Source organism: Haliaeetus albicilla, chromosome 26 (assembly GCF_947461875.1).
Source record: "Haliaeetus albicilla chromosome 26, bHalAlb1.1, whole genome shotgun sequence".
NCBI classification, from domain to species: domain Eukaryota; kingdom Metazoa; phylum Chordata; class Aves; order Accipitriformes; family Accipitridae; genus Haliaeetus; species Haliaeetus albicilla.
The window spans coordinates 17,062,012-17,088,090 of record NC_091508.1 but is presented as its reverse complement, the minus strand read 5'-3'; the positions used below and the strand labels follow the sequence as shown (position 1 = coordinate 17,088,090).

At 59.7% G+C, this 26,079-nt stretch overlaps 1 protein-coding gene across 1 annotated transcript; it reads right to left on the bottom strand.

Moving 5' to 3' along the window:
* Positions 1–851: 851 nt before the first annotated feature.
* Positions 852–25,012, bottom strand: NCS1 (neuronal calcium sensor 1). The gene is made up of 8 exons (XM_069770594.1): positions 24,584–25,012; positions 10,225–10,249; positions 8,255–8,393; positions 7,706–7,784; positions 7,495–7,583; positions 7,098–7,175; positions 6,580–6,696; positions 852–5,854 (listed from the first exon to the last, which is right to left on the bottom strand). Exons 1-7 carry the CDS (start codon positions 24,645–24,647, stop codon positions 6,598–6,600), a joined length of 573 nt encoding a protein of 190 aa, XP_069626695.1. The 5' UTR covers positions 24,648–25,012; the 3' UTR covers positions 852–5,854; positions 6,580–6,597.
* Positions 25,013–26,079: the final 1,067 nt, after the last annotated feature.

The following is a 26,079-nucleotide window of genomic DNA, read 5'->3' as shown; positions in this document are numbered from 1 at the left end:
AGACCGTTAGGGCATCTCCCCTGGCCTCCCGAAAATAATTAGTCAGCCTCGTTAGGAGAGCAAACAAACGAAGATGGGCTGGCAGGGAGGCCTCGCGGCGTTCGTTTCCGGAAAACTTGGCAGGGCAGAATGGCAAACGCGATCCCACTGCACGTGAAAAGCCTAATCCAGGCTGTGAGCACCCCTGCTTGCCCAGCCAGCCCGGGGGGGCTGCCAAGGGGCACCTCCGTTCTGGGCTGTGAGGCACAATTACGAGATATTAATATCAAGCTTCCTCGGTAGCCGTTGCGTGCCAAAAGCCACCCGATGGCTCTCAGCCCGCTGCATCGACAAGGGATGCTCGGAGGAGACGGGGACAGCGCAGGCGGGCACGGTACAGCTGCAAGTGGCTTTGCTGCGAAAGAGAAATAGAAGGCTGCAGGTGCTGGCGCGGGGGGATAGGACCTGGCAGAAGAAAAGCTGTGTCTGGATAAAGGGAGCTGGAAGGAGCAGCGTTACAGGTGTGGATGGTCCCTGACGTGCGCCAGGCCTGGAGCTGAGACCTGACAGCTCATCACATGTGGGCACAGCGCCCAACCGTCTGCCTGCTGACACAACTCAGTGCATCCCCGTTCGCAGCCACGCTGGCATAGCCTGGGCACCGCTCGCTGCTGGTGCCACTGCAGCCCCGCATTTGGGGCACACAGCACCGGACGGTCGCACCCCCCAGTCCCTCAGTCCAGCTCTCGGCCCCGCTGAGCACTGGGGCAGCTTTGGGGACCGCAGGAGGCAGCGAGTCCGTCCTGTGTCCACCCCTGAGCCCGTCTGCCTTTCCTCCGCTCACCCCACAGCACATCACAGACCACGGGTGCTTCGTTACTGTCATTAAGCTTTTATTTCCACTGTCACAAAGTTCCTGGGTTTTGTTTTGTTTTGAAACCGTTTCATTTGCTTGGTTTGCTCTTGAATTCATCTCAAGACAAGGCAGCAGGGCATGCAAGCCGAGACACCGGCACGGACGCACAAACAGGCTTCATCTTTACAAACAAGGCTCTTTGCTGGAGCTGCTGTTTCTCAGCTCAGGGCTCAGCTGCCCCCGGGCAGGGGTCCCGCGGGACGTGGCACCCAACCCAGGGCTGGCGGCTGCAGGAGCAGAGAGAGAGAAGGGAAGGAAGGACGGCTTTCCCACAGTGCCACTGGAACATAGTCGGGGCTGGCACGTGTGACCGAGACCTCGAAACTGCTCTGCAAGGAGACCCCCAAGCTGTGCACCGAGACCAGGGCCATATCAGTCAGGTCCCTCCTTTGCCCCCAGCCCTCCCTCCTGTCCCACCGGCCACCGCCACCGTCCCAGCCGGTGCCCTCCCCTCCAACATCCCCGTGAAGGAGGGGTGGCTGATACCTTCTCAAAATGCCCCAGATCCCCACCTTTACCCTGGGACTGGGGACGATGGGACAGCGAGCTGGCTGCAGGTCACCCACCCAGCCCATTCAAACCCGCCCTGACCCTAAATACATGGGAAGACAGCAGCTCTGCCAGCGATTTCGGCTGCCCCCAGGCCGTGCCTGGCCCCTCACTTCAAAGCCAGCCCGGTGCCAGTTGGGGCTTGGCCCCACACCCCAAAGACCCTTCCACCCCCCCAGGTTAGCGCAGCCCCATGGCAGCCCAGTGGCAGACGCTTATTTGCACCCCTGCCCGTTTGGGGGGAGCAGTGGCTCTGGGACGGGGGTCCCACAGCCTCAGCCCCCTCATCCAACTGGGATGCGGTGTCCTGACGGCGTGGGATGCAGGCACCGACAGGCACACGCTTCTGCACCATGGGGTGAGATGCAGCTGGTATCCGGCACAAATGGGGTCTGGGGACCCCCATAAGCAAACACCCCCATCCACGAAGCCGGCGGGGAGTGCTCCGGGGGGCTGCCCAGTCTCGTTAGAAATCGCAGCAATTAAAGGGCTGCTCCGGAGGAAAAATCCACTTTGCTTCTCTCTCTCTCTTGGGTCCTGGTTTGTGCCACGATGGGGGGGGGAATCTGCCCCCAGAGCCTTCTCCCACATCCTTGCTCTCCAGGGGAAACAGCTCAGCCCAGCCCAGCCCCAGAGCTCAAGGAAAGACGGTTACAAAGCAGCAACAGTCAGCACACAAACAGAAAAATGAAAAGAAAGGAAAGTACAGACACGGCATTTTAATGGGGTAACACCGACGGGGACAAATGAGAGATGGGGGGGAACACGCCGCAGTCGCCGGGGCCGGACCCTCGCCTCTGCCTGGCTGCGCTTTGGGTCCCCTTCCCATCGCCAGGGCTGCAGCCAGCTTTATTTCAGACAGGCATCAGGAACCCGAGTATAAAGAGAAACAAATCAGGTCTTGTCAGCTGTTCGCTTTTAATAATGAGCAGGTGTAAAAAGAAGACCGAAATTAATTATTCGCTGATGTAAACTCCGACCCAGCGGTTCACGCACTGCTCCCGGTGCTCCGCACGTGCCTGATGTTCGGTGGGTCCTGCCAAACCCTCGTGGTCGCAGCCGTGAGCTGTTTCCAGCGCTCGTGCTCCCCTGGGCACAGGCGTCGAATCGCTCTCTGGAGAGGGGATGGCTCAACCAGGCCATTTCACTGATGGGGAAACTGAGGCACGAGGAGGTTAAGGCCAACATTTCCAAGGGCGAGATGCTTCAAGCCTTATTTTCAGCAGTACCAAGTAGCTGCAGACCCTGGTGATGTTCAGGAGTCAGGGGCCCTCGGTGGTCCCCAAAGGGAGGCTAGAAGCATCCAAGCCAGGGTCCCAAATCCGCAGTCGGGGGTGGGGGGGAATACTGGGGCCAAAATAATTTGCTCGGGGACACTCAGCATGCCAAGAGTGGGACAGGACAGACCCCACGCTGGGACCCGCTCCGTGGCCAGAGCCAGGACTGAGGACAAGAGCCAGCCCTGACCCTGCAGGAGGGGCCTCTGCCCCCGAAAACCCATCGTCACCACCAAACCGACAGGGTCCTCATCAGGCAGCACAGAGCTTTTGAATACAGGCTAAAACCTTTTCTCCTTTTTGCTCCTTTCTCTTTTTTTTAATGTGCAAATGTTTAATAAGGGGTGAGGGAGGACGAGGCGTCGGGCTCCATCCCTGAGCCCACCAGCATCAGCGGCAGCAGGAGGTTGCTGGTGATGACAGCAGCACCGGACACTGAATTTGGGGATTTCTGGGGTCTGAAGCTCTCCCAAGCCAATGCTGGTCCCTCACCCCACCCGTGATGGGGGCCGCACACCCCGCTGCCCTTGCAGGGCTGCCTCCCTGGTGAGATGTCGACAAGCACTGATGGAGCTCAAAGCATGGTAGGTCCTCTGAAAATTAAAAGCCTTTCAGGGGAAAGTGTCAGAGCAAGTGAAGTTTGCCTTTGCCTGGGAATTATGTCAAACATCGCGGGGTCCATCATTTATCAGCGGAGGCGATTACAGCAGTGTCACATTCATCGGGAACATCAATTGGCACCGGGAAGAGACCAGTCTGGCAGACGAGCGCTAGAGAAGTTGGAGGCACTGCAAAGGTCTACCCAAGAGAGTTGCATTTTGGCCACAAAGCATCAAGGAAAAGAATTTTCCAGAGGAGGGAGCGAGGTGACACCCTCCAGAAGCCCTCAGCGATGAACCATGGGTACCCTCAGGGGCAGGTACTGCAGAAGAGGCAGAAATATTGCACGTGGATGTGAGGCCGGTCTCCTTGGGGATGGGGAAGGGTGAGTTTTTTTATGGGTATTGGAAAGTGCCACCAGCACACGGCCCCAAAACTGGGGAGCAGGGCTGTACAGCAAAGGACCAGCATCGCTTGGCTGGAGAGTCCATCCCTGCCACGCAGGGATGGTTCAGACTCCGCTGGCACGCCGTCTTTTCTCCTGCATCGTGGGACACCTGTGAGAACGTCCTCCACATCCAGCCATCCCCTCCTGCTGCCACCAGGATGGTCCCCATGGCCGAGGGCTGTGGGGACTGGCTGGGCTCGGCCGCCGGAGCTGCAGGCATCCCGGTGGAGAGCGGGGCAGAAAGGTTTTGCCATGTCAGTATCGGTGTTACTGGGCCAGGAACAAACCACACCAGAGCAGGAGGGGTTTGCACCCCGGCTGGCATTAGGGGTCCCATGGGTATCCTGCATTTTGCTCCCAAGGAGGGGCAAATCTCTCCTTCCCCAGGGCAGGGGCCAAGGCAGCTGGAAACGGAGCTGCGGCAGCATCCACCTAACTCTCGTCCTCCAGCAGAGATGCCAACGGTGTCCCACGGCGCGTGTCCCGGCGGGGCTGAGCCCTGCTCGGGCACATCCCGGTGCGGTGGCGAGTGATGGAGAGGCCGTTGCGGGCACCGCTCGTGGCCGGGGGGCCATTTCCAAGCCCCACGCTCGGGTGTTTCCAGGTGTGTTTCCCCAGCCCTCCGCCTCCCCTGAGGCAGGAGCACGAGGAGCACGACAGCGCGGGTGCCAGCAGCTCCGCTTTGGGGCCGTGCTCTCAGTTTACAGCAAAACCTCCCACGTCCTAAACGAGGAGCAAGGGGATAAGGAGACACCCCGAGCCGCACGTCTCCCAGCCCGGTACCCCTAAGGCAGGAGAAGCCGCATAGCCTGGGATGGGGGGGACAGAGCGAACCGTCCCCACGGGCATCCCCTCTGCTCCCCCAGCCCTGCCGGCACCCAGGCTAATTCCCAGCCACCTCCCTGGGGTACAAACGGACCTTCCCACTGTTTGCAAAACAGAAAATATTAAAGGAATATTTGCTTGAAAGCAAAGTCCAACTCTCAGCTCCATTAATACTTTTTCATGCAGTGAGAAAATGAAAAAAAAAAAAAAAGGAAATAAGGACATTCTGGTGCCTGGTGGTTTCCTCGCCCTGCCCAACTGAGGGATGGAGCAGGCTCAGTTTGCTCAGAGCCTGGGCTAAGCGAGCCTTGGCTGAGCTCGCAAAGGGAAGGGTGAACAGAAAAATGCAGGAAACAGGGGAACGGGAAAAGGAAAAGAAGCTACAGCATCCCCTTAAAACAGCAGCCAGCCCACAGAGCTTGGGATACAGGGGGTGGGAGGAGAGAGGGGAAGGCAGATTTTTGGCTTCATTGTTATTGCAGGCTCCCGGTGCCCCGCAATAGTGTACGAGCATGTAAACCTTACATATCATCACCTAGGTGGTCGGACACACACACGAGAGACTAAACACAGCAGCAACATTGACAACAAATAAATAAGGATATCGATCGTCGAGATAGGCATATAAAAAAAAGCCTCACTTTTTTCCACCAAAGGAAAAAAAAAAACAAAAGAAAAAGCACAATACTGTCTCACCAAAAAAAAAAAAAAAAATATAATAATATATATCCCTAGTGAGCCGGGCCGGGCTGCCAGCAGCATCGCAGGTGACGCCAGGACCGTGTTCCCAATCGCCATTGGTGCCTCGGCTCCCCGGCCGCCCCGCGCAGGCAGCACCCTGGGGTGCGCGGCCCCCCGGTACCTTTGGGCTCCATCTCCAGCCGGCCGGTTCCTGGGAGAGGACCACGCCAGCACCGGCGCATCCACAGTCCCATCCGAAAATGTAGGAAAGGGGAGCAAAGAGAGCGAGGAGGCTGGGGGTGGTTCTGCCTTCGGCGATGCTCGACCCGTTCCCCCGGCCCTGAAGTCTTGGGCGTTCGCTGCCGCTCAGACCGGGGTCTGTCGCGGGGTTTTTTTTCTTTTTTTGGAAAAAGCAGAAGTTGGCAAATGGCAGCGGCTGGTTCAGAGTGCAGAGAGGGGGAGTGAGCTCGCGCTTCGAGGGCATCCTTTGCTTGCAGAACAGAAAGGAAGGCCGAGAGGGACAGGCAAGCTTCGCGCGGCGGTGGTCGGATGGCACGGAGAGCGTCTTCCCCCAGGCATCTGCAGGAGAGGGCGGGTGGGGGGAGAAGGAAAACCGGGTGAGAAGGATGGGCAGAAAGCCCTGTGACACCAGCACAGCTGGAAGCGCAAAGCTGGAAACACGATAAAGATTTTGAAAAGCTCAAAACTCCAGCGGGGTTAAAAAAACCCCCACCACCCATGGTTGGACACTGCCTGGGCTGCGATGACCAAAATCATCCCAGGAGACACCTTCGCATGGCCCCACAGGACATGGCGAGGACCACGGGGTGCTCAGCCCAGCACCCCTGGGATGCTGCGAACCACAGCGTCCCTGACACCACCATGCCAAACCCTGCCAGCTCCAGGGCAGAACATAATGAGACATAATATAAATAAAACATTTAATATAATATCTCTCTGGAGCATCCCCATACCCCCAGCACACCAGCTGCCTCCCTGCCTCCTCTGCAGCCGCATCTGCAGGCGAGAGCAGGACTTGTGCTGCAGTCAAACGCCTGCCAGCTGGGCGGCTTGTACTGCATCCTCATGGGCCGCGGTCCTGGGGTGCTCTGTGGGACTGGGGGATACTGGGAGAAACCCAACAGTATGGGGGCAACATCCCCCCCCAGCTGGATATAGGGGGGATGCCCGTGCTTTGATGCTTCAAGCAGAGGAGAACCAGCCGCCCACCCCAGGGGAAGGTAGGAATGGCATCAGGCGGGTGGGAAATGGGCCCCCCCCGGACCCCCCCACGCCACACTCACCGCCGCTCGGCCCCGGGACTATACGAGCCCATCGTAGAGGGAGAGCGCCTGCACGATGGAGGGGTCGGCCTTGGAGCCCTCCTGAAACTCCTGCAGCGTCAGCTTCCCGTCCGCATTCTGCAAAACACTCCGGTTGCAGCGCCGCTTCGCCCCGGCGAGGGAGACGGACCGAGCACCCCGGGACCGAGCACCCCGGGGTCCCGGTAGCACCCACGCCATCCCGCACAGCCGCCCGGGTCCCCCCCACCGCCGCAGCCTCAGTTTCCCCACCAAACCACCCATGCCTGCAGCCAGGGAAGGGCGCCATTGAGGGTGCAATGACATCTCAGGGACCCTGAAATGGATATGGGCATTCTGGAGGGATGCGGGGCTCTGCAGCGAGCCCGGCGGCAGCTGAGACCTTGTATTGGCGAGGGAAGGAGGCACCTGCAAAAGCCGAGACACGGCAAGGGGGCCCACAACTGCCTCCTAAATCCCTTGGCCCCAGGGAAAAAAAAAACCCACTCGAGAATCCTCACCTTGTCCATCATGGCAAAAATCCGATCCACCCTCTTCTCCGGTGTATTCTCCTCTTCAGGAAGCTCCACTGTGTTTCCCTGCGGCAGCAGGACAGGACGCGGTCACACACCCATTTGTGCCCTGCCTGGACGGTGTCCCCGGGCAAGGACACCCGTTTTGCCCCCCAACACCCCCCACATCAGAACAGGGCACGTTGGCACCAGAGCCGTCCTCAGCGGCCAGATCCAGACCCTGCCCCGGTCATGATGGCCACAACACCCCACCAAAAAAGCCCAGGGAGGGAATCAGGGGGTGTTTCAGCATCCTCCCTGCAGCCCCCCTGCCCACAGAGCCAGGCTCCAGCCCAGCGGGGACCCCCAGGGGCTGCTCGCCCCATGTCCCCCCCCGACCGCTTACCACCATCTGATATATCGCATCCACAATGTCCAGCATCTCGTTCCTCGTGATGTACCCGTCGTTGTCCAAGTCGTACAGCTTAAACGCCCCTGCAAGCCAAAGCAATGCCGAGGTGCTGGCGACTGTGGCCCCCCCCGCCTCCCACCGCCAGACACGCACCCCATCGCCGTCCCCGTGCCACCCCCCCGGCCCCTTCCCGGGGAACACTTACACCTCAGCTTCTCGTCCAGCGTCCCCCGGGAGGTGACCGACAGCGCCTGGATGAACTCCGAAAACTCGATCCTCCCATCCTGGGGGAGGGAAGGAGGGGGTGAGGGTGCCGCTGCTACCCCCCACCCCGCAAACTCCTCCCTGCCCATGCATGCCCTCTTAGGGGACGCATCCGAAACGGCAACGGGGAGGGAGGAGTGATGCACATTTATCTCCAGGAGCGTGATCCGGCAGCGAGCATCCCGGCAGGAGCGACTCCGGAGTGCGGAGGGCACCGCGCGGGTGGGCTTTTGTCAGCGGCACCGAAACATCGCGTTTCTCCTCTCTTGCTTGCCACTTCATCGCCTTTTCCCACGTGACTCTCATCGACTAAAATAAGCACGGGGGCTCGCTCGCTACAGCTGCGCCGTTTTAATTTCACGCCCCAGGAAGCACTGGAATATTTCGCTCCTCCGGTGCTGCGCAGCCACGTACCAAACCCATCGTACCATCGCCACGGGCTCAGTCCCGACCTTCCCCCCCGGACCGTGCCCCCGGCTTGCAGACTTACTTTGTTCTCGTCGAAGACATTGAAAACAAAGGTGGCGAATTTGGTTGGGTCGCCAAAGGGGAAGAACTGCTTATAGATCTTCTGAAAGCCGGCGGCATCGAGCTGCCCGCTGGGGCAGTCCTTGATAAAGCCCTTGTACCTGCGAAGGAAGGGGAGAGGTTGGGCACCAGGCAGGTCTCCCCGCTGAACGCTGTCCCCCAAGCCCTGGGGAGCCGGGATGGGGCTCTCCTGCGGTGGGCTGGAGCCGGGAAGGTCCCCGGGTGCTCCCTGTGTCGCTCCCATCGCCCACCCGCAACCTCCCAGCCCCGTGGGACGAGGTCCCTGCAGGCACCGCAGCGAGGGCGGCAGCAGGGAAAGCCTTGGAGAAGCGGTGAGCGGCACCAGTGACACCGAGTGGTGCCCACCGCACCGCTGCAAACCTGCCATGAGCTCAGAAGTGGCAACCAAGCCACAACCAGGCTCCTGCTGAATACTGTCCAGGACCTGGGAGGGGACAGGGACCCACCACCTGGCCAGGAGCACCCAGAATAGTCCTTTAAATCTCCTTCAAAATAAAAAGCCCTCTGCATAGAGTCACATCCCACCAGCCACGCTGCAGGTGGAGGTGCCGGGGCAGGCGATGCCTGGCTCGACCCCGAAGCCATCACAGGGCACGCAGGAGAGTGTTTATATCCCTTGCTCGGATCTTCGGATGCACATGACTCCCGAGCAAGAAGCTGCAAACGGAAAGCTTCACCCAAGGGCCAGAGCTCCCCTTCCCCTCCACTGCTCCAGCATGGCCCCGTTATGTCAGGTGCATCTGACCGGGCCAGGAAAGCTCCCCCCAAGCTGCTGCACCACCACGGGGAAGGGACTCACGATCCGCAGCAACCCCACGGGCAATTTGCAGCCCACTGCTCGGCACCCACATGCTGCAGCTATGCCCTGGTAAAAACCAACAGCACGGCATCCTTAAGCACCCGGCGCAGCCAAGGCTCCGTGACGGCATTTTTTGCACCACCCCAAGTGAAAAAGTTGCTCAGGGGAGCTGGGGGGCATGGCAGGGTTACTGCATCCTTGGGGTGGCACGGCCAGGGCATCTCCCAAAACGCATCAGTGCTTAAACACCCCCAAAAACCCTTGGTCCCAGCTCTGGGCTGGACCTGGATGCTGCAAAGTGCCACCCCGGAGGGCGCAGGGGAAGGTGCTCGCCGGCTCCGCGGGTGCGGGGACCACGCAGGGACCACGCGGGGTGCGTGAGCATTATGCAACACATCACCCAAATCTGTCAGGCGCCCGCTACAGCGGGCCGAGGGCTGGAGGAGGAGGGGAAGGGGGTGGCGAGGTGGGAAACCGAAGTGATGGTGACATCGTTTTCACGCTGCTGCAGCTATGACTCATTGGAGGGGGGGGGGGTGTGCGGGAAAGGATGACAGAAAGAGATAAAGAAAGCAAACCTTGACTGGTGGGATGGGAAGATGAAAGGGAAGCGGTGGCTTTTCTAGGGCGTCGCGTTCCGTGGGGCGGAGGGGATGGGACGAGAGCGTGCACCACTGTCCCGGCACCTGCCAGCCTCTGCAGGCCCCGCTGCAAATGGGGACACGCTGGGACAGCACCGGCCTCCTGCAGCCGGGGCCACGGCCACCAGCTGGACAGTCCCCATGTCCCCGCTCCCCTCGGCCGCCCATGTGGGGAGGGAAGAAGCAAGAGGGAGCATGCACCGTCCTACACGGGTGGCCGAGAGCAGCCGGAGCCATGCCCCACCATGCACCGTGCACAAGGTGTGCAAGAAAAAAACCCTCTATTTTCTGGTCTCCCGTCTATGAGCTAACACCTGCACCCCAAAACTCTCCTGCACCCCAAAACTCTCCTGCACCCCCATGCTCTGCACAGCTGGTGGGGTTGCTGAGCATCACGGGCTCCCACCCCCTCGCCCGCCAGCCCTGCGCCCCGGCAGCTCACCGCCACGCCGCCGTGCCAGAAACACTCACCACTGCTGCACCTCCTTCTCCGTAACTGCAAGAGAAAACAGGAGAAAAGAGAAAAAGAAGAGAAAAAGGAATTTAGCGCTTTCCCAGTGACGGCTGGTGTTTTGCACTTCACACAAGAGACTTCCCTGCCGGGGATGCCGCAGGGCTCGCTCGCTCCACGCGCTGCCGTGTGTTATCCAAATGCAAGCAGCTGCCATCGAGGCACAGCCTGGGACTCCTCCGCCAGCCCGGGAGGTCGATGGGACTGGGGCTGCAGGGACTGGTGTCCGTCCGGCTCCAAAACTGGGGAGCCCACCAAGACGTTTTGCCAGGGGAGCGCAGCACTGTTGCTGCAAGATGCTTTGGACCACTCAGGGGCCAGGCTGGTTCATGCCTGGGGAGGATCCGGCCCTGCCCTCTCACCTCCCCAGAGGCAAAACATCTCTGGAAACATCTGCCAAAACATCTGCCCAGAGGTGGCTCGGGGAAGGCACCTGCCCAGCCCCGACATCAATGCACTGAACGCACACAGCCTCGGGGCCAGCATCCTGCCAGGTACCAGCTGCCTCCGAACCACACAGAGAAACATCATCAAACCCATCCCAGGGCCCTGGGAAGCTTTACCAGGCTCTGGAGAAACCCCAAAAACATGACAAGCTAGAAAATGGTGAGCGTTGGCAACCCTGAGTGTCCCCAGCCCGGGGATAGCTGCTGAGATCGCAAATGTCCTCAGGAGAGGAGACTCCGATGGGATGCGGGATGCCGGGGAGCCCGACGGGGTGGAGGGCTGGTGCCTGTCCCCATGCCTGGATGGCATACCAGTGGGGAGCCTGGTGCCAGCAGGCGGGCACAGGGAGGGGGAACAGCCTCATTAGTCATTTCCTTTGCATCGTGCATCTAAATAATAATAAAAAAGCAATAGGTCTGAAAGGCGCTGGGATAATGAGGCAGAGTGGAGATGTGTCAATGTGCAAAAGGTTGATAAAAATAGAGACCCAAGACACATCAACAGATGCCAATTACCTTGGATGGCAAAAAAGAAAGAAAGCAATTTTCCAGCAGAAAGATTTATAACATGCCTGGCAGAAGGCACAGACCGCAGAAGACGAGGGCTGGCAGGCGGCAGCAGTGGGGCAGCCAGGAGGGCACACGCCAGCCCCCACCCCGCAGCTCCTGCATCCCCGTGGGCAGGAATCGCTGCGCCCAAGGCTGTCCCTGCGCATACGGCGGGGGTCCAGTCCCTCCATCCCAGCTCCGGGACCACTGGAGGGACAAAGCCTGCAAGACCCCCCAGAAAGGGCTCGGGACAGGGCAGCCTCTCTCCCTGCCTCCCCGGGGAGCCGGCAAAGGGACCAGTCGCACCAGGAGGGCAGCAGCACCCAATGTGGGGTGCCTGGATGGCAGCACCCCAGGAAAGGGGAGGTAGGCGCGAGGATGCTCGGCACCTGGGCTGAAGGACACGGAGGGCTTTGGCCGCACCGCAGGAGGGATTTGGAAGGTTGTTTTGGCAGGGCTGTTTTGGCAGGGCCATCTGGCAAGAGAAGAGCAGACAGGGAAAAGGACAGAGGTCTCCTGGCAGGAGGAAGCCGGGAAGGACACGCTGCATCCAACGGCTGAGCTGGGGTGGGCAAAAACAACAGTCATGCTGGTCCCTAAGGATTCCCCATCCCAAAAAACAAAGGGCTGCATGGCAGCATCCTTCCAAAAGAGAGATGCTGAGTGACGTCTCTAACAGAAACAGGCTTCCCTGCACGTGTTCTCCCAAGCATCGAGACACCAGCCACGACCCCCACGCTGAGGATGCCTGAGGGATGCCCCAGGCACCAGCTCTGCAGCCTTGATCACCCACAGGCACAGATGAAGGCAGGTGGGAGGAGGAGGAGGGTGGGCAGCAGGACTTTGTGCAACCCTCGGGGCAGGCGAAAGGGGCAACGGCAGCAGCCCGGGGCTCGGCTCAGCCCCTCCAGGCAAATCGTCTTCTGCTCGCTCTCGTTTGGCTGTGTTTCCCCCAGTGTGCTATTTCAGGCCCGGGAGCTGCCTTTCAACTCCAGCAGGAAACAATTAAGAAATTTGTGCTTTTTTTAGTACAAGAGAAATGCTGGTAACGACACGCTCAGGCTGGGGCGGGAGGAGAGGGATGGAGCCACAGGAGGGATGCGTGATGCTCCCGGGAGAGGGTCTTCCAATGGAGGGGACCGTTCAGGTGCCAGCCTGAAAACCAGCACGAGGCCCCGGAGGTGGGATTTGTTAATGTGCATCCCTGGAACAGGGCCATGCAAAGCCCCATCCCTCCTCCAACACACTGGCACCGATGCCCTTCCTCCTGCCCCGAGGGGAAGCTGCGGGGTTTGCCCTGGGGTAGGAACGTGGCCCCATCTCCCAGCCCTTGGAAAACCACCCACCTCTGGGTGCATCCCTCCGCTGCCACCAAATCTCCTCTCTCCCCAGCGCAGAGCATTCCCAGTGCAGGGAAACACCATGGCCCCGAGCCCAGCATCGCTGCGGCTGGGCAAGCTGGGGCTGAGCGGGTACCTGCCTCCCCGTATCTGCAGTTATGGATCCGAGACAGATGACGACTTCGCGGCTGCCACTTCCCAGCCACTCCGACCTCACTGGCTGTTGACACTCTGAGTGGCACAGATTAGGGATGCTAATGCCTGTCCCCGCAGCAGGGACCCCTGGCCATGGAAGCCTTGGGGACACGCTACTCTCCTGGCCAGGCTGAACCACCCAGCCTGGGGCTGGGGACAGGAGACACACGCAGGGGCAGGGCTGTCCCTCCGCTCTCCCTGATCCATCCTCTGCAGCTCCCCGGCGTGCAGAGCCCAGCCGAGCTCACAGAAAGTACCTGCGCGGCAGCGGCTGCTGCATTTCCCTCCCCTGGCATCGATTACGGCGCGACACTGAGCCGATGCAAATCAATTTACAGCGATATAAACCTCAGCCAGGTTTGACCCCGAGCATTCAAGGACAAGGGGATAACCCACAACAGCCCCACTGCAGCATCCCACCGGAGCAAGGGCTGGCTCCCTCTCCCTGCCCCTGCTGAGCTGGGGCTGCGGCTGGGCTCAGCTACCGTGCCACGCTCCCCAGGGATTGCCATTCCCGCAGCCACTATGGGGATGGCTATAAATAGCACCCGTAGCAGCTCGTTAGCGGATGCAGCGTGCCCTGGGATCCTTAGGGATGAAAGGCGCTAAATAAAGGCAGGGTATTAGCATTCGTTATGAACCGCAACGCTGTAAGAGGCATCGCCGAGCTGGGAGCCCCAGCTACACCCCGCAGACACCCTCCCGTACGTACAACGCTCATGCCGGCAGCAGCTTTGTTTCTGCTGCTTTTAGCAAAGCGTGGGGAAACGCCAAGCACAGGGCAAGCGCGGCAGGCAGGAGGGGCAGCCACCCCAGGGCAGCACAGGAGCTGCCCCGCACAGCCAAGCCACGGCCACGGGTCCTCGCTGCCCCTTCGCAGCGCTGGTCGGTCCATCCCCGCTCCCGTCTCAGCTGGGAGGAAGGTTTCAGCCACACATGTCATGCAGCACAGAGGGGCAGAGACTGCCCCATGGGGCTGCACTGCAAGCAGCCCCCAGCCCCCTCCTCCCAGCTACCGGTACCCAAAAATCCCCAACCCTCTACCCCCAACCTTTCCATCAATCCCCAACGGCACAGGCGAGGACTGACAGCTCCATCACCACCCGCCCTTCGCGTGCCCCCTCTCTTCCCACCACCCAGCTGCCGCTGCAGCAAGAAACAGCTCTGGTTAATCAGTGCTCAAGCCCGTTAATTTGTGTTTGCCAGGCAGAGAGAAGAGGAGGGACCCGGGACTGCAAATCCCCATCCGTCGTCCTGCCCGCGGGGGAGCTCGTTGCTCGCTGGACCACAGCGGGGACAGGGCGGCAGTAAGGAGCGCGGGAGAGGTGGCCGGATTCGGAACGGTTCGGGGACCCTTGGCCACAGTGGGATGCACGAGGCGACGTGACGCTCCAGCCCCGCAGGGCTTTTTTTGTGCTGCCGTCCCATCCCGCAGCCGTCCCCTTCCCTGTCTGCACAAGGGCAGGGGTTTAGCCACAGCCGCAGGGCCGGATCCTGAGCGGGAACACGCACACTCAGCCCGGCCCCCGTGGGCCACGGCCACGGCACATGTCTGTCTTGCGGGCTCGGGCTCCCAACGGCTCAGCAAGCACCGTCCCCGCGCAGCAGCCAGTGGGGTCTCCATCGAGCCCCCGCATGTCACCCCTCGCTCTAGTTGCTACAACAGCACCTTGATCCCGTGGGGCCGCAGGCACCACCGCCTGCCTCATCAGGGAAACCAGGGTTAATTATTTCCAGGCACAAAGCAGCTCCCCCCTCCCCGTCCCCGCTGCAGCTCTGCCACGTCGTGGGCTGCGCCGCCAACCCACGGGTGACTGGTCCGGCATCACCCACCCAGGTGGGGCAGCGTCGGTTCTGCGGCATATATTTCCCCCAGGGACTTGCTGTGGCTCCTTCCCGGGGTCCCCGCAGGTCCCCCCGCATCCCAGTCCAGGGGAGCCGGCACATCACCCCATGCTGGGGCTCCCATCCCTGCCTAAACCTGCTGCGGGTGATCAGCGCTGCGCCCGGAGGAGGGCAAACTGGGCACCCACGCATGCGCAGAGTGGGTGCTCCTGCGTGAGCAAAGTGGGTGCTCAGGTGTGAATTAATGGGGCACTCATGCATGCACTAACTGGGCACCCATGCCTGAGCTACATGGGCACTCATGCAAAAATAAATCGGGTGATGATACATGGACTAATTGGGCACTCGTGCATAAATTATTTGGGTGCTTCTAGGTGAACTAATTGGGTGTTCATGCATGAACTAGCTGGGTGCTCAGGCGTGAATGAATGGGGCGCTCATGCATGAACCAGTGGGGTGCTCATGCATAAATTTTTTGGGCACTCATGAATTTATCAGGCGCTCATGCATGGACTAATTGAGCACTCATGCATAAATTCACTGGGCACTGCTGCGTAAACTAATTGGGCACTCGTGTAAATTAGTGTAATTAGTAGATAACACACTTGTACATGTACTAATTGGGCACTCAGGTGTGAATGGATCAGGTGCTCATGCATAAATTAATTGGACACTCAGGCATGAACTGATTGGGGGCACATGCACCAATTAATTGGGCATCCATGCATCAACTACCAGGGTGCTCATGCACAGACCAGTGTGCGATCCAGCACAAATCCACGGGGCACCCATGCATAAATCAGCCGGGTGCTCATATGTAAATTAATTGCGCGCTCGTGTGTGTGTATTAATTGGGTGCTCATGCATGAACTTATTGGGTGCTGATGCAGAAATGACTGGGGTGCTGATGCATGAGCTAATCGGTCACTCATGCGTAAAATACCACGGTGCTCCGGGGTGAACCCCGCACACCCTGCAATTTATGCCCAACACACTCCACCCCTCGCCTCTGCAAAACACATATTTAAGAATTGCCTGAACATAAATCCGTTACAAACTCCACTTTCAACATCATCACAAAGTTAATATTCACCAATTACAAGGTCCCCCGTCCCTCCCCGCTGAGCGGGCAATGGGGCTCAGCAGTGTGTGCACGCGCTTGTTTGGATTTTGCTCCTTTCCCCTGGGACCCAGAATTGGGGGTTAACATCAGAGCCCGAACAAACACCCACCGCAAAATTAGCCCTCGGCCCCCTCAGAGCGACCACAGGGCTCAGTACAGCAGCCTGAACGGATGCTCGGTGCAGATTTCACGCCCTGCTCCTGCAAACATGGACCCAAGAAGGTCCCACCAGTCGGCACAGATGGACCCAGCACCAGCCCCTGGCCCTGCAGAGCAGGTTACGTGGGGTAACCGCATCGTAACCTGACCGGTCATTACCAATTTCAGGCCTCGTCCCTCCGAAACACGTAGCCAAGAGCACGGCAGCAGCTCAAGCTGTTGGAGGTACCAACGTGTGCAGTAGCTGTGGGACTTCATCCAGCCCCAAAACGGGCGCTGGGCAGCATCCGCTTGGTGCAGCGTGGGCATCTCCCTGCAGGGAGAGGAAGGGTGCCCCGCAGACGGGACCTGCTGTGTGCTGGGCTGTCCAGAACGATCAGCCTGGGCTTCTGGGTGGCTTTGTGCATGCCAGGGTGGGGGGAAGTACCCACCGCCCCCGGGGACAGCTGGAGCGTGGGCATGAGACTCCCGCAGCAACGCACTCCCCTGGCTCCGGCACCAAAGCCCCGGCACGGAGCCCAGCGCCTGCGGGAGCTGCACGGTGCCGGGGTGGAAGGGGTGAAAACACCCCCCAGGCTGCCGCAGGCTCAGTCCTCCCCCGGGACCGTCCGTCACCCTGCCTTGGGGCACCTCAGAGCTCACCCAGGTCCCCATTCAATGAGGGTAACTTTTAAGATACACTGCACGTCAGCACTTTGGCAATTTGGGTTGTTTGGCCCTGACAACTCGGTCTCATTAAAATTCAGGTTTAACCGTCCTCCTGCCTTCCGTCAGGGCTCAGCCCCAGCTCCGGGGCTACGGTTTGCTCCTGCTCCCAGGCCAACGCAGGGCTAGCTTTGGGGAAGCGGCGTTAAAACATGGCCCTGGCAAAACCTGGCTGCAGCACCGGCGTCAGCCCCCGTGGAAACAACCACAGCCAGAGCCTGCCCAGTGACATTTTCTTTTGCTCCCAGAGATGACCAGCAGCGACTTGTCCAAACCACCGTGCCTCCGTCTCAGCCCAGCACATCCCGGCGGTGCCCAGTCCCCGCTCCCGGCTGCATCGCTCACGCGCCGGGGGTGTCCCCAGGCCGGGGGTGTCCCCATGCCGGGGTCATCCCCGTGTTCGTACCCATCCCTGCAATATCCCATCACAAAGGGATGTCGGAGCAGCCTCACCGCGTGGGCACCCATGCAGCCGGAGCTGACCTGTCGGAGCAGGACACCCCCATCCCAGCTCACCCATCTCCCTGTGCGCTTGCCCAGTTTGGCTTCTCTCCCCATCAGACACAGACGTCGCCAGCATCACGACGAGTCCAGGAGCCTCCAAGACGTTCGGAGCACAAGCCCGACAGTGTTATTGGTGTCATTTGTTACTGCTGAGATACAAAGCAATATGCGGAGAGAACTGCATGTGCGTTTGGCACTCTTCTCGCCGGCAGTTGCCATTAGTGGTCTGTCTTGCTCCCAGACTGGATAAACAGGTCCATGAGCAGCTCTGTTCTCATCTCCCCCGGGGCTGGTACCAACAGGAAAGCCAATATGCAGTTAAAATCCTTTTTAGACTTTATTAAATATTTAAGGGCCCGACATTAGGCTTTGGAAACTGGGTTCGGGGAAAAAGCAGCAGTCGCTCTTTGCAGCAAAGGCAGCAGAGGAAGGGCAAAGGACAGTGCCTTCATTTGGAAATTAATGAATCAGACTGAAACACACCCACAGCAGGAGTCGGTGGCTGTGGCAGGTCTATCCTGGGCTGGATTTAATCCTGGCTTCCCCACGAGCTGACGCAGCGATGCCCCACGGCAGGGCAGAGCATCCCCAGTGCTGCCGGGAGCAGGGATGGAGCAGCCCCCCTGCCCTGGCCGTACGGGGGGCAGCTGTGTCCTGCCCCCTGCTCAATCCCCTCCTTGGCTACAGGGATTTCGGCATGGCACGACACTCCGAGGTGCTGTCCCCAACCCACAGAGTGATTCCTGCCCCTGGCAGAGGAGAAAACTCCCCTCCGGACCCGGCGCGGGCAGGGGAAGGGAAATCCCTCCAATTCAGCCATCGGATCCTGGAGCCAAGGGAAGGTGAGGAGGATGCTGCAGGGTAAAGCCTTGCTGGTAGCAGGGCTGCCTCTGCCCCCTCCCTCCCCGTCTCACCCACAGGGATGGGGCCGTGCCAAGGGTTGCCAAAGCAGAGGGTGCTGGAGGCACCGAACGCCCACTCCTCCACGGGAAGTGGCACAGACACCCAGGGCATCTCCACGGGGTCCAGCCATCGATCAGGAGATGCTGGAGAAACACGGGTGGATGAAGCACGGGCAGCCCTCTTTCCACGTAGAAACCAAAAACGTGCCTTGATGGGAGAACACCGTGCAGGAGGTGTGGGGAGCGAGCCCCGTGCCAGCACTGCCGGGCTTGGGAAGCTGCGGCAGCGGCGGTGATGGGAGTGACGCACACCATGCCCCAGGGCTGAGCATCCCCCCGGCCACCCCTGCCCTTGGGCAGGGAGGGCAGGCAGGGGTGCAAGGCACAGACTGTGGCTCCCTTTCCCATCCAGCTCCCTAGAAGACCTGGGAGGATGAAGAGGGGAGGGAGGAACAAAGCAACCCCAGAAATGTCACCCCGATAACGGAGCGAGAGCGTCTGCGGGCTCCTCCCTGAAGCAGCCGCTTCCTTTGATGCCTTCAGAGCTTCTTGTTTCACAACCTTAATTATAGCGGCAGCAGCAAAGGTCAGGAGAGTGGTTAAGCAGATCCATTAACATGTCAGGGAATAAATGAAATGTGATTCTTCTGATGCCTGAGCAGCAGCAGGCAGTGGCACGAGCGTGGCCGGCAGGGACGGCTGCTCCGCTCTGCCGCAGAGGGAGCCCTCAGGGCCCTCGGTCACGTCTTCCCTTTCCCACCCCGGCACTAAAATCACCTCCCAGGGACTGCAGGGACACCTCAAAACTTGCTTCTGACACTCCAAAACTTGCTCCGCTTGCATCCACCCACAGAGCCCCAGGTCCACAGGCACATGGGATACCCAGTCATGAGATTCGCTCGGAGCAGGTTGGGGTCTCCTTGGGGAAGGGGCTGGAGATGCCTCCAGACCGCCACAGCCCTCCGAAGGCAGCACATCAGGTCCCCATCGAGCTCGCAGGGAACCTGCATCGCAGCTGCCACCTTCGCAGCTCCGGGTGACATGTGGCTGCAGTAAAAACAGGCTCCAAACAAAAGCCAGCCGCTGGGCATCCCTCCAGCGTATCCTGCCCATCACCCTCCTTCGGGGCTCCCTGGCTGGCTCGGGACAGCTGACCCTCTCTGCTCCCCTCTCCCCAGCGCATCTCCAGGGTGCTTGGGCCAGTGCTCTCCTCCTCCCCCCAAAAACCTTCCTTCTGGGCTCTTGCAAATCCTATTACACACCAAGAGTGCTCGGAGCAGGCAGGCACACTCGACGGGTCAACCAGCCAGCAGCAGCTCAGCCTCAGCTCTACATATCGGGTGGGCGTACGCCTCGGCATCCCGGTGCCCCTCGCCCAGGAGCAGGTCCCATGGGGCTCCCACCCCAGAGTGGGATCCTGAGCCCTGAAGCCTCCACGCTTTAGGTATTTCACCCAGCATTTGTCACCGAGGGATAATGGGTGCGTAACCACCTGGCCAGCTTGCCCCGCTTTCTGCCGGATGAGCAACAGGAGGGATTTCAACACAAACCAACCTGGCAGAGAAACCCAGTGCCTGGGGCCAAACACTTCCAAGGCTAAAAATAAACCGGCAGTGGGGAGCCGCTGAGGTCCCTCCTTTGCTCTGCCTGCCCCTCTGCTCCTGCCCACCGTCCCGGCTGGCACATTTCCCCGGCACCAGGGTGGCACAACGGAGCAAAGCCCCAGCCCAGTGCCTCCAGCGAGGAACCGACCCGTTTTCCTGGCTGAAAATTGCTGCAATTGCAGAATTTTCTTTCCTTTCCCATAGAATTCAACCCACCACTACGTACCTCCGTAACTACAAATCAATATGTTTGTAGTTTGCTCTTAAACTAATGCCCATTAATTCAATGCATTACCGTCGAGCAACAGAGCCAATTTTGTGGCTTATTGTAAAAGAGCAGAAAACGATGATGCCAGAGTGAGTTTAAAATCCACAAAATAGATCACAGTGGGTGGGATGCAGTTCTTGGGAAAAGAGCATCTTCCTCTCCCCGCGCCCACTCTGCAGCCCAGGCCTCCCAGTGCCGCGGGCGTTGTTTTGGCACCCTTGCCACGGCTCCCACGCTTTCACTGGAGCCTCGCTGCGGCCTCCGGAGCCCCGGGACTGTTGTCCTGACCCCCTGCCCCGTCCCAGCAGTGATGCTGCTGCACCGACATGGCTCCGAGCACGCCGGATTGCATGGCTATTGCAGCTGGCGTTAAAAAAAATACAGTGTTAGTAGTTCTGGACACGAGCAATAGCTATGAGAAGTGAACCCTGAAATCCAATCCCCCCCTCCAAATGACTAAAAACAAAGAGCTAAAATGTGCTCTTCTGAAACAGCCTCATATTTTTAAGCCTGTTTCAAGATTTTACGGGTTGCCAATGCTGTGGCTGGGCTGGCCTGGGAGCACTGCTGCAAGTAGGGATACTCAGCACTGCATTTCTTTCCCAATTTCTCTACCAGGAGTCCACATCAAACCATTGCCACCCATGACACATGCTCTGCACCCACAACTGCACACGTGCGCTTTACACAACTTTATGCAGACTGCAAGAAGCAGCAATACCGTAGGACCTTCATGAATCTCCAGCTTAACAGAACTCTGACCGCGGCCCCGCAAGGCTCTTAAGCACAATCCCAAATCCCACCGCGGCTCTGAGCCACAAGCACCTGGCTCAAGTTAAGCCCAGGCTTAAATCCCCACCGAAGAGGGGCCAGCAGATGCGATCCAGGGAGGACGGCAGTTCCTTTGAATCTTGGGCGTTATCACCTCCTGGGACAAAACACACAGCGGCCAAAACTGCGTCTCCAAGCTACCTCAACAAGGCATCAGGAAGATTAATAAATTAATGATTATAAAGCACTTTAAGAGCTTTTGGATGAAAGGCTCTATGGAAGTACAAAGAATTACATAATTTATTATTCATTATTATTATCACTCAGCGTTGGCTTCTCCCGCACGCTCCTATATGACACCAGTCTGGCCTCTGAGGAAGGTTAAATCCTCGCCCCGCAGCCGGGCTCTCCCCGCCAGCGCCGCTCCAGCACCTGGCAGACGGGTGAGCTTGGCGCTGCCAGATATTCCTGGGCACTCAGGTGCCCAGAGATGCTGAAAGGCACACGGCGATGGGTCCAAATCAACAGGACTTGGGCAGCCGGCACTTCGAAGAAGTCGTCGGATGTCCTTCTGCGCCTTTACGTGTCCAAGTGCCATTAAAATCTGGCCCCCAACACCGTAAGTCAGGAGCGGAGTGGGGAGGGGAGCCAAGAGACAAGGTTTCCTGCCCTTCCGTGTCCGGTTCCCAGCAGGGCCCCGGACAACCTGCTCTGAATACCTGCAGTAAAATAATTCTTGCATCTCATGGAGGCTGCTGACGGCAACCCTGCAGCATCCTCGGCACGACCACCGTGCTTGCGACTGCCCTGGCACGTGAGCAGTCCCACACTCCTCTCCCGGCTGCTCCCACCGCCTTCTTGCCCCAAGATTGCTGCAACCAAGGCACGGCCAGAGAAGCACCACAAATAGGAAATGGAGAGACCAGAGGGGACTGGGGACAGTGGCTGGGGGACGCAAGAAGCCACCAGACATTGGAAGAGCACCAAGGGGTCACGGCACAGGCTGCAGGTCCTCTGTGTCCCACGGGTGAGGTAAATCTGCAGAAAAACCACGTGGGGCAGGGAGAGAGGGTAACGTCTCCCCATCCCTCTGATCCTGCAGAACAGAGAAGGGGCTTTTTGTTACTCGCTTCGTTTTGTTTGGAAATTGCACAAACAGAAAATGATGCAATGGAAGGCAATCCCATTGTGGGAGAAACCCTTCACGTACTGCTGCCACAGGAACTTCCCTGGGACAAAACCGGGTTCCCGTCATTAGCTGCCAGTTACGGGCTCCCAGAGCCATCTGCCCAGATGTGCTGTAACAGCAGCAGAACCAGCACCACACACGAGGCAGGGCCAGCACCCGCTTGGTAACGTGGCAGCCAGCATACGGGAAGGGCACCATGTGCCAGGGATGCTCTTAGAAGGATGGTCATCGCCGGTCTGCCAGAAAGGTACCAAAATACCACGGTGCTATGGAGTAAAACCTTTCCAAAGCAGACCCCCAGAAATTCTCGGGTATGCCACGGATTTGTGAGTACGGCCATCCCCTGCTCGAGCTGGTCCACTAGCCGTGGCACAGGGGTCTGCATCAGTCCCTCCCACTGTACTCAGTGCAACCCTGCGCTCCTACCTGCATCTCCTCTGCCCCGATTCCCTGAAACGCAGAAGGAAATTAATATCTTTCCAATCGCTCAGGGTCTGAAGATAAATCAGAGGCTCTCAGACGTGCCTGGGAGGGCCCTGTGAAGTGCTTCACCAGACAAGGGAACGCGCGCTCGCCTTGACAGCTGCAGAAAAGGGGCAGAAACACTCAGCAAAAGTAATTAATCCCAGCGACAAGAGGTGGAACAAGCATAGCTCAAGAAACAGAGCCTGGTATTAGCGACGGCGCTCCCTGACAGGCATCGCACCGCCAGCCACATGCTGCCAGGGCACGTTGGGATGCTGCACCAGGCTCCGGCCACGCGAAGGGCCACGTGCTGCCCCACGGCACGGCTGCCCAGGCGCTGCTGCCTCACCTGCACAGGTACGTGGGGCTGGTGGACCTTGAAAAAGAGGCAGCGAGAGGCCCAGAGCGGGCAGGCAAAGCCCCAGGCAGGCCAGGAACTCATCGAGGGAGCGATCAGAGGACCAGAGTCTTTTTTGGAGGGGGTGCGGTGGAAAGGGGAGGGTACCCAAGAGAGGGGAGCAGAAAGTTAGGAATAAAGTGATTCAGAAGGCAACGACCCTCTGCCAGCCTCATCCAGCAAAAGAGACATCCCCGTGCCTGCAGACGACGGTTTCACCAGCGCTGTGTTTGTTTGGCATCCGCTGCCGGTAAGACATGGAGCATCGCTGCCCGTGTGCCCTGCCATCGGCCCCGCTGGGGTCGGCACCTTCCCCGCAAAGAGAGGAGCCACCCCAGGGGTGCAGAAAGCTCGGCATGCAAGAGATCACCAGCAGACGAGGCTGCGCCGGGGCTGGCTCTTCCCAGATCCCTCTCCATTGGAGACTGGATCGTCACGGCGGCTGCAAACCAAGAGGGCGATTGCAGCACGGCAATAACCGTACTGGGCTCAGCACGGCTGCACCCGCCGTGGGTCGCAGCTGCAGTGAGGACACCAAAATCCAGGGCTCAGCTCCAGCTAGGGTCTGTGCCCAGCTGGCACTGCCACGTTCTCGCTATTTCTTCTCCCGAAGCCACTTCAAGGAAGCCCAGCCGGGGTACCCCAACGTCTTCTACCATCGCTCGCAGTCTGGCTATGCGGACATGCCCCCCCGCAACCTGCCCTCCTCCTGCCTGCTCCCGGCTGTGCCACGATGAGAGAGCAACCCCGCGTGTAGGGTTGTGCAATGCACCAGTATTGCCTCTTCTCTGTATGGGAGAACTTGCTGCATCCTAATCTATTGCCTTTTTGGGTAAGCGCTGCCGTGGGACTGCAGCAATGACAGCGGGGAGAGCTCGCAGGTCGGCTACACGTTAGGGGAATATCTCCGACCTGCAAGCAGAGAGGCTAACTTGAACCACCAAAGCCTTTGTTTCCTTTGTGCATCCTTCAGGGAAAAAAACCCTCATTTTGCTAAAACTGGATGGCTCAGGCACTAGCCACGTTAATAAGATTACAGCGGAGGTTCAGACAGGAAAGCCACTCACTTCGAAAATCAGGTTATTAAACTGATACTGAGATACTCGTAGAAAAATACCGAACTCTCTGGCATCGGGCTCTCTTCTCCACTTCAGAGCATAATAACAAAGGAGACCCCTCCGACTAACGCACCCGAACTTTGAAAAGCCACCCAGTCGGTTTGGCTCCCGGTTTAGGGAGAAGCTGCCTGGCTCCGGGGAGGCAGCAAGGGGAGGACAACCATCGCGGCCGGTCCCCCGGGTACCCGCCTGGCAGCAAAGGCCCAGGGCCAGGCAGCCCCGAAGGAAAGGATGCTCGGAGCAGGGGCAGGAGGAGGGGGCTCAGGAAAAGGAAGGCGCATGGCTCCAGGTGGGCACAGCAGGCGGGCAGGATGCGGCCCTTGTCCCACGCTTACTGGAGACTTAGAAATAGGCCACGGAGAAATTGCTTTTATAAGAAAACAGAGTGTTTCTCCGGCTCCCTACCCGCCTTCCTTGTCTCTGCTGCCTTGTGGGTTTGGGTTGGTTTTTTCTATCCTCCCAGGCTAATCTCCGAATTCTTGCAACAAAGCCCGGCGGAGCCTGCGCCCTCCCCCGGGGAACGGCCCCGGCAGCGCCGATGCCCGCAGGAATCCCGGCTCCCCGCTGCAAACCCAGCGACGAGCCGGGGGAAGAGGCCGGGGCCGGCCCCGGGGCCGGGCCGCGGACCCCACCGACCCCATCGGCTCCCCCCCCGGCGCCTCCCCGGGGGCAGCATCCCCGGCGCTCAGCACCCCCCTTCCCCGTTCCCCCTCGGCGGAGCGAGGCCCGCTTTACTCACAGTACGTTTTCCTGGTCAGCTCCTCCACAACTTCAGGCTTCAACTTGCTGTTGGATTTCCCCATGGTGGCCGCCGGCAGAGCCGTCAGCCCCGGCCAAAAGCGCTCAGCGCCGGCTTCGCCCGCCGCCTCCCCGGCCTCACTGCGGGGGCATGGAGGGACCCGGGGACGGGACCCACGCACACACGGGACGGGGCCGAGGGTGCCTCGGTGGCAGCTCCCGGCCGGGCTACATCCCGCGGAGGGGAACGGGCAGCAAAGCCGGGAGCGGCGGAGGGTGGCGGGGAGGGGGGGGGGGGGGGGGTTCTTTGTTGCCGGGGCTTGGCCGCAAAGGCGAGCGGCGCTGCAGGGCCGCCCTGCGTGTGTGTGTGTGTGTGTGTGCGTGCGTGTTTTGTGCGTGTGTGTGTGCGTGTCCCTGGTTACACGCACCCTCCCCGCCCAGCGCGGAACGGCCGCGGAGCGCTGAGGGGGCGCGTGAGGGGCGGCGCGCCCCGCCCCGCGGGATGGCGGCGGCGGAAGGGGGGGGGGGGGGGGGGGGGGCTCCGGCATGGCCCCCGCCGCCCCAAATTGTGTGTGTGGGGATCCCAGACAGGCCTCTTGCCATGGGGATTGCCCCTTCCTGCCTTCCCGGAGCCGTTCGGTAAGGATTAGCGGGGAAAAGCCGGAGGAAAATGTCGGGGGGGTGGGGGGTGCTCGGCTGGGGTCGTGCCAAGCGGTTCTGGCGCTGGAGGTCGCGGTCCTGCGTGGAGGGCAGGAGGATGAGGGGAGAGGGGAGCTCAGGGTGGGAACACGAGGGCGGGAGCAAGGCTGAGCTCAGGGCCTGGGGGACGAGGGGGGGTGACCTTGGTGGGACACCAGCACCCTCCGTTGTTGAAGCATCTTCCAGCTCCTGGCTGCTCCCAGGTGAAGGCAGGTCTCTGCCTCTCACCCCAGGATCCTCAAGGCTGTGCTGAGGCTTCATTCACTCTCTGCAACACGCCTGTAGAGACCAGGTTCAATCCCTTCAAAAACCCCACAGGCTCAACCTACGGCGGGTTTGCGGCACAGCCAGGAAACCATACAAGCGCTAAAAGCAGCGGCACTCAGCTCTTTTCCACCTCAAAACCATGCAGGACTTTATGCTTCTACAAAAGCTCTCTGTGTATGCGTGCACACGTTCATTAGCTGTACCGATGCACACGATAAATACAGTTTTCTTCCCGCCTATGGTGCAACATAGGCCCCGCTGGAGCTGCCCAGGCATGCCTGGACTTCTGTGGTAGCAGCCAAGCAGGGGAAAAAACCACACTTGGATACAGTAAAACCTGTCCGCAAGGCTGCAGAGAGCCCAACAGAAAACACACGGGGTATTTGCAAAGGGGACAAAGGAGCACAGCTGATACAATGCTGGTCTTTGCACCCTTTTTTTTTTTTTTACCAGCAAAGGGTTGCCTGACACTCACTTCTCCAGGGATATATTCCCCAGGTCGATGTTTCTAAAATGCACAGTCCTCTATTT

What these genes read in the sequence shown, in the direction of transcription:
- NCS1 (XM_069770594.1), bottom strand. Translation starts at nt 24,647, where the DNA reads ATGGGGAAATCCAACAGCAAGTTGAAGCCTGAAGTTGTGGAGGAGCTG. An exon ending in GAGAAGGAGGTGCAGCAGTG is followed by an intron (nt 8,394 to 10,224) that starts GTGAGTGTTTCT and finishes CTTCCTTCGCAG; the next exon opens with GTACAAGGGCTTTATCAAGG. An exon ending in ATGCGATATATCAGATGGTG is followed by an intron (nt 7,176 to 7,494) that starts GTAAGCGGTCGG and finishes CTGCTGCCGCAG; the next exon opens with GGAAACACAGTGGAGCTTCC.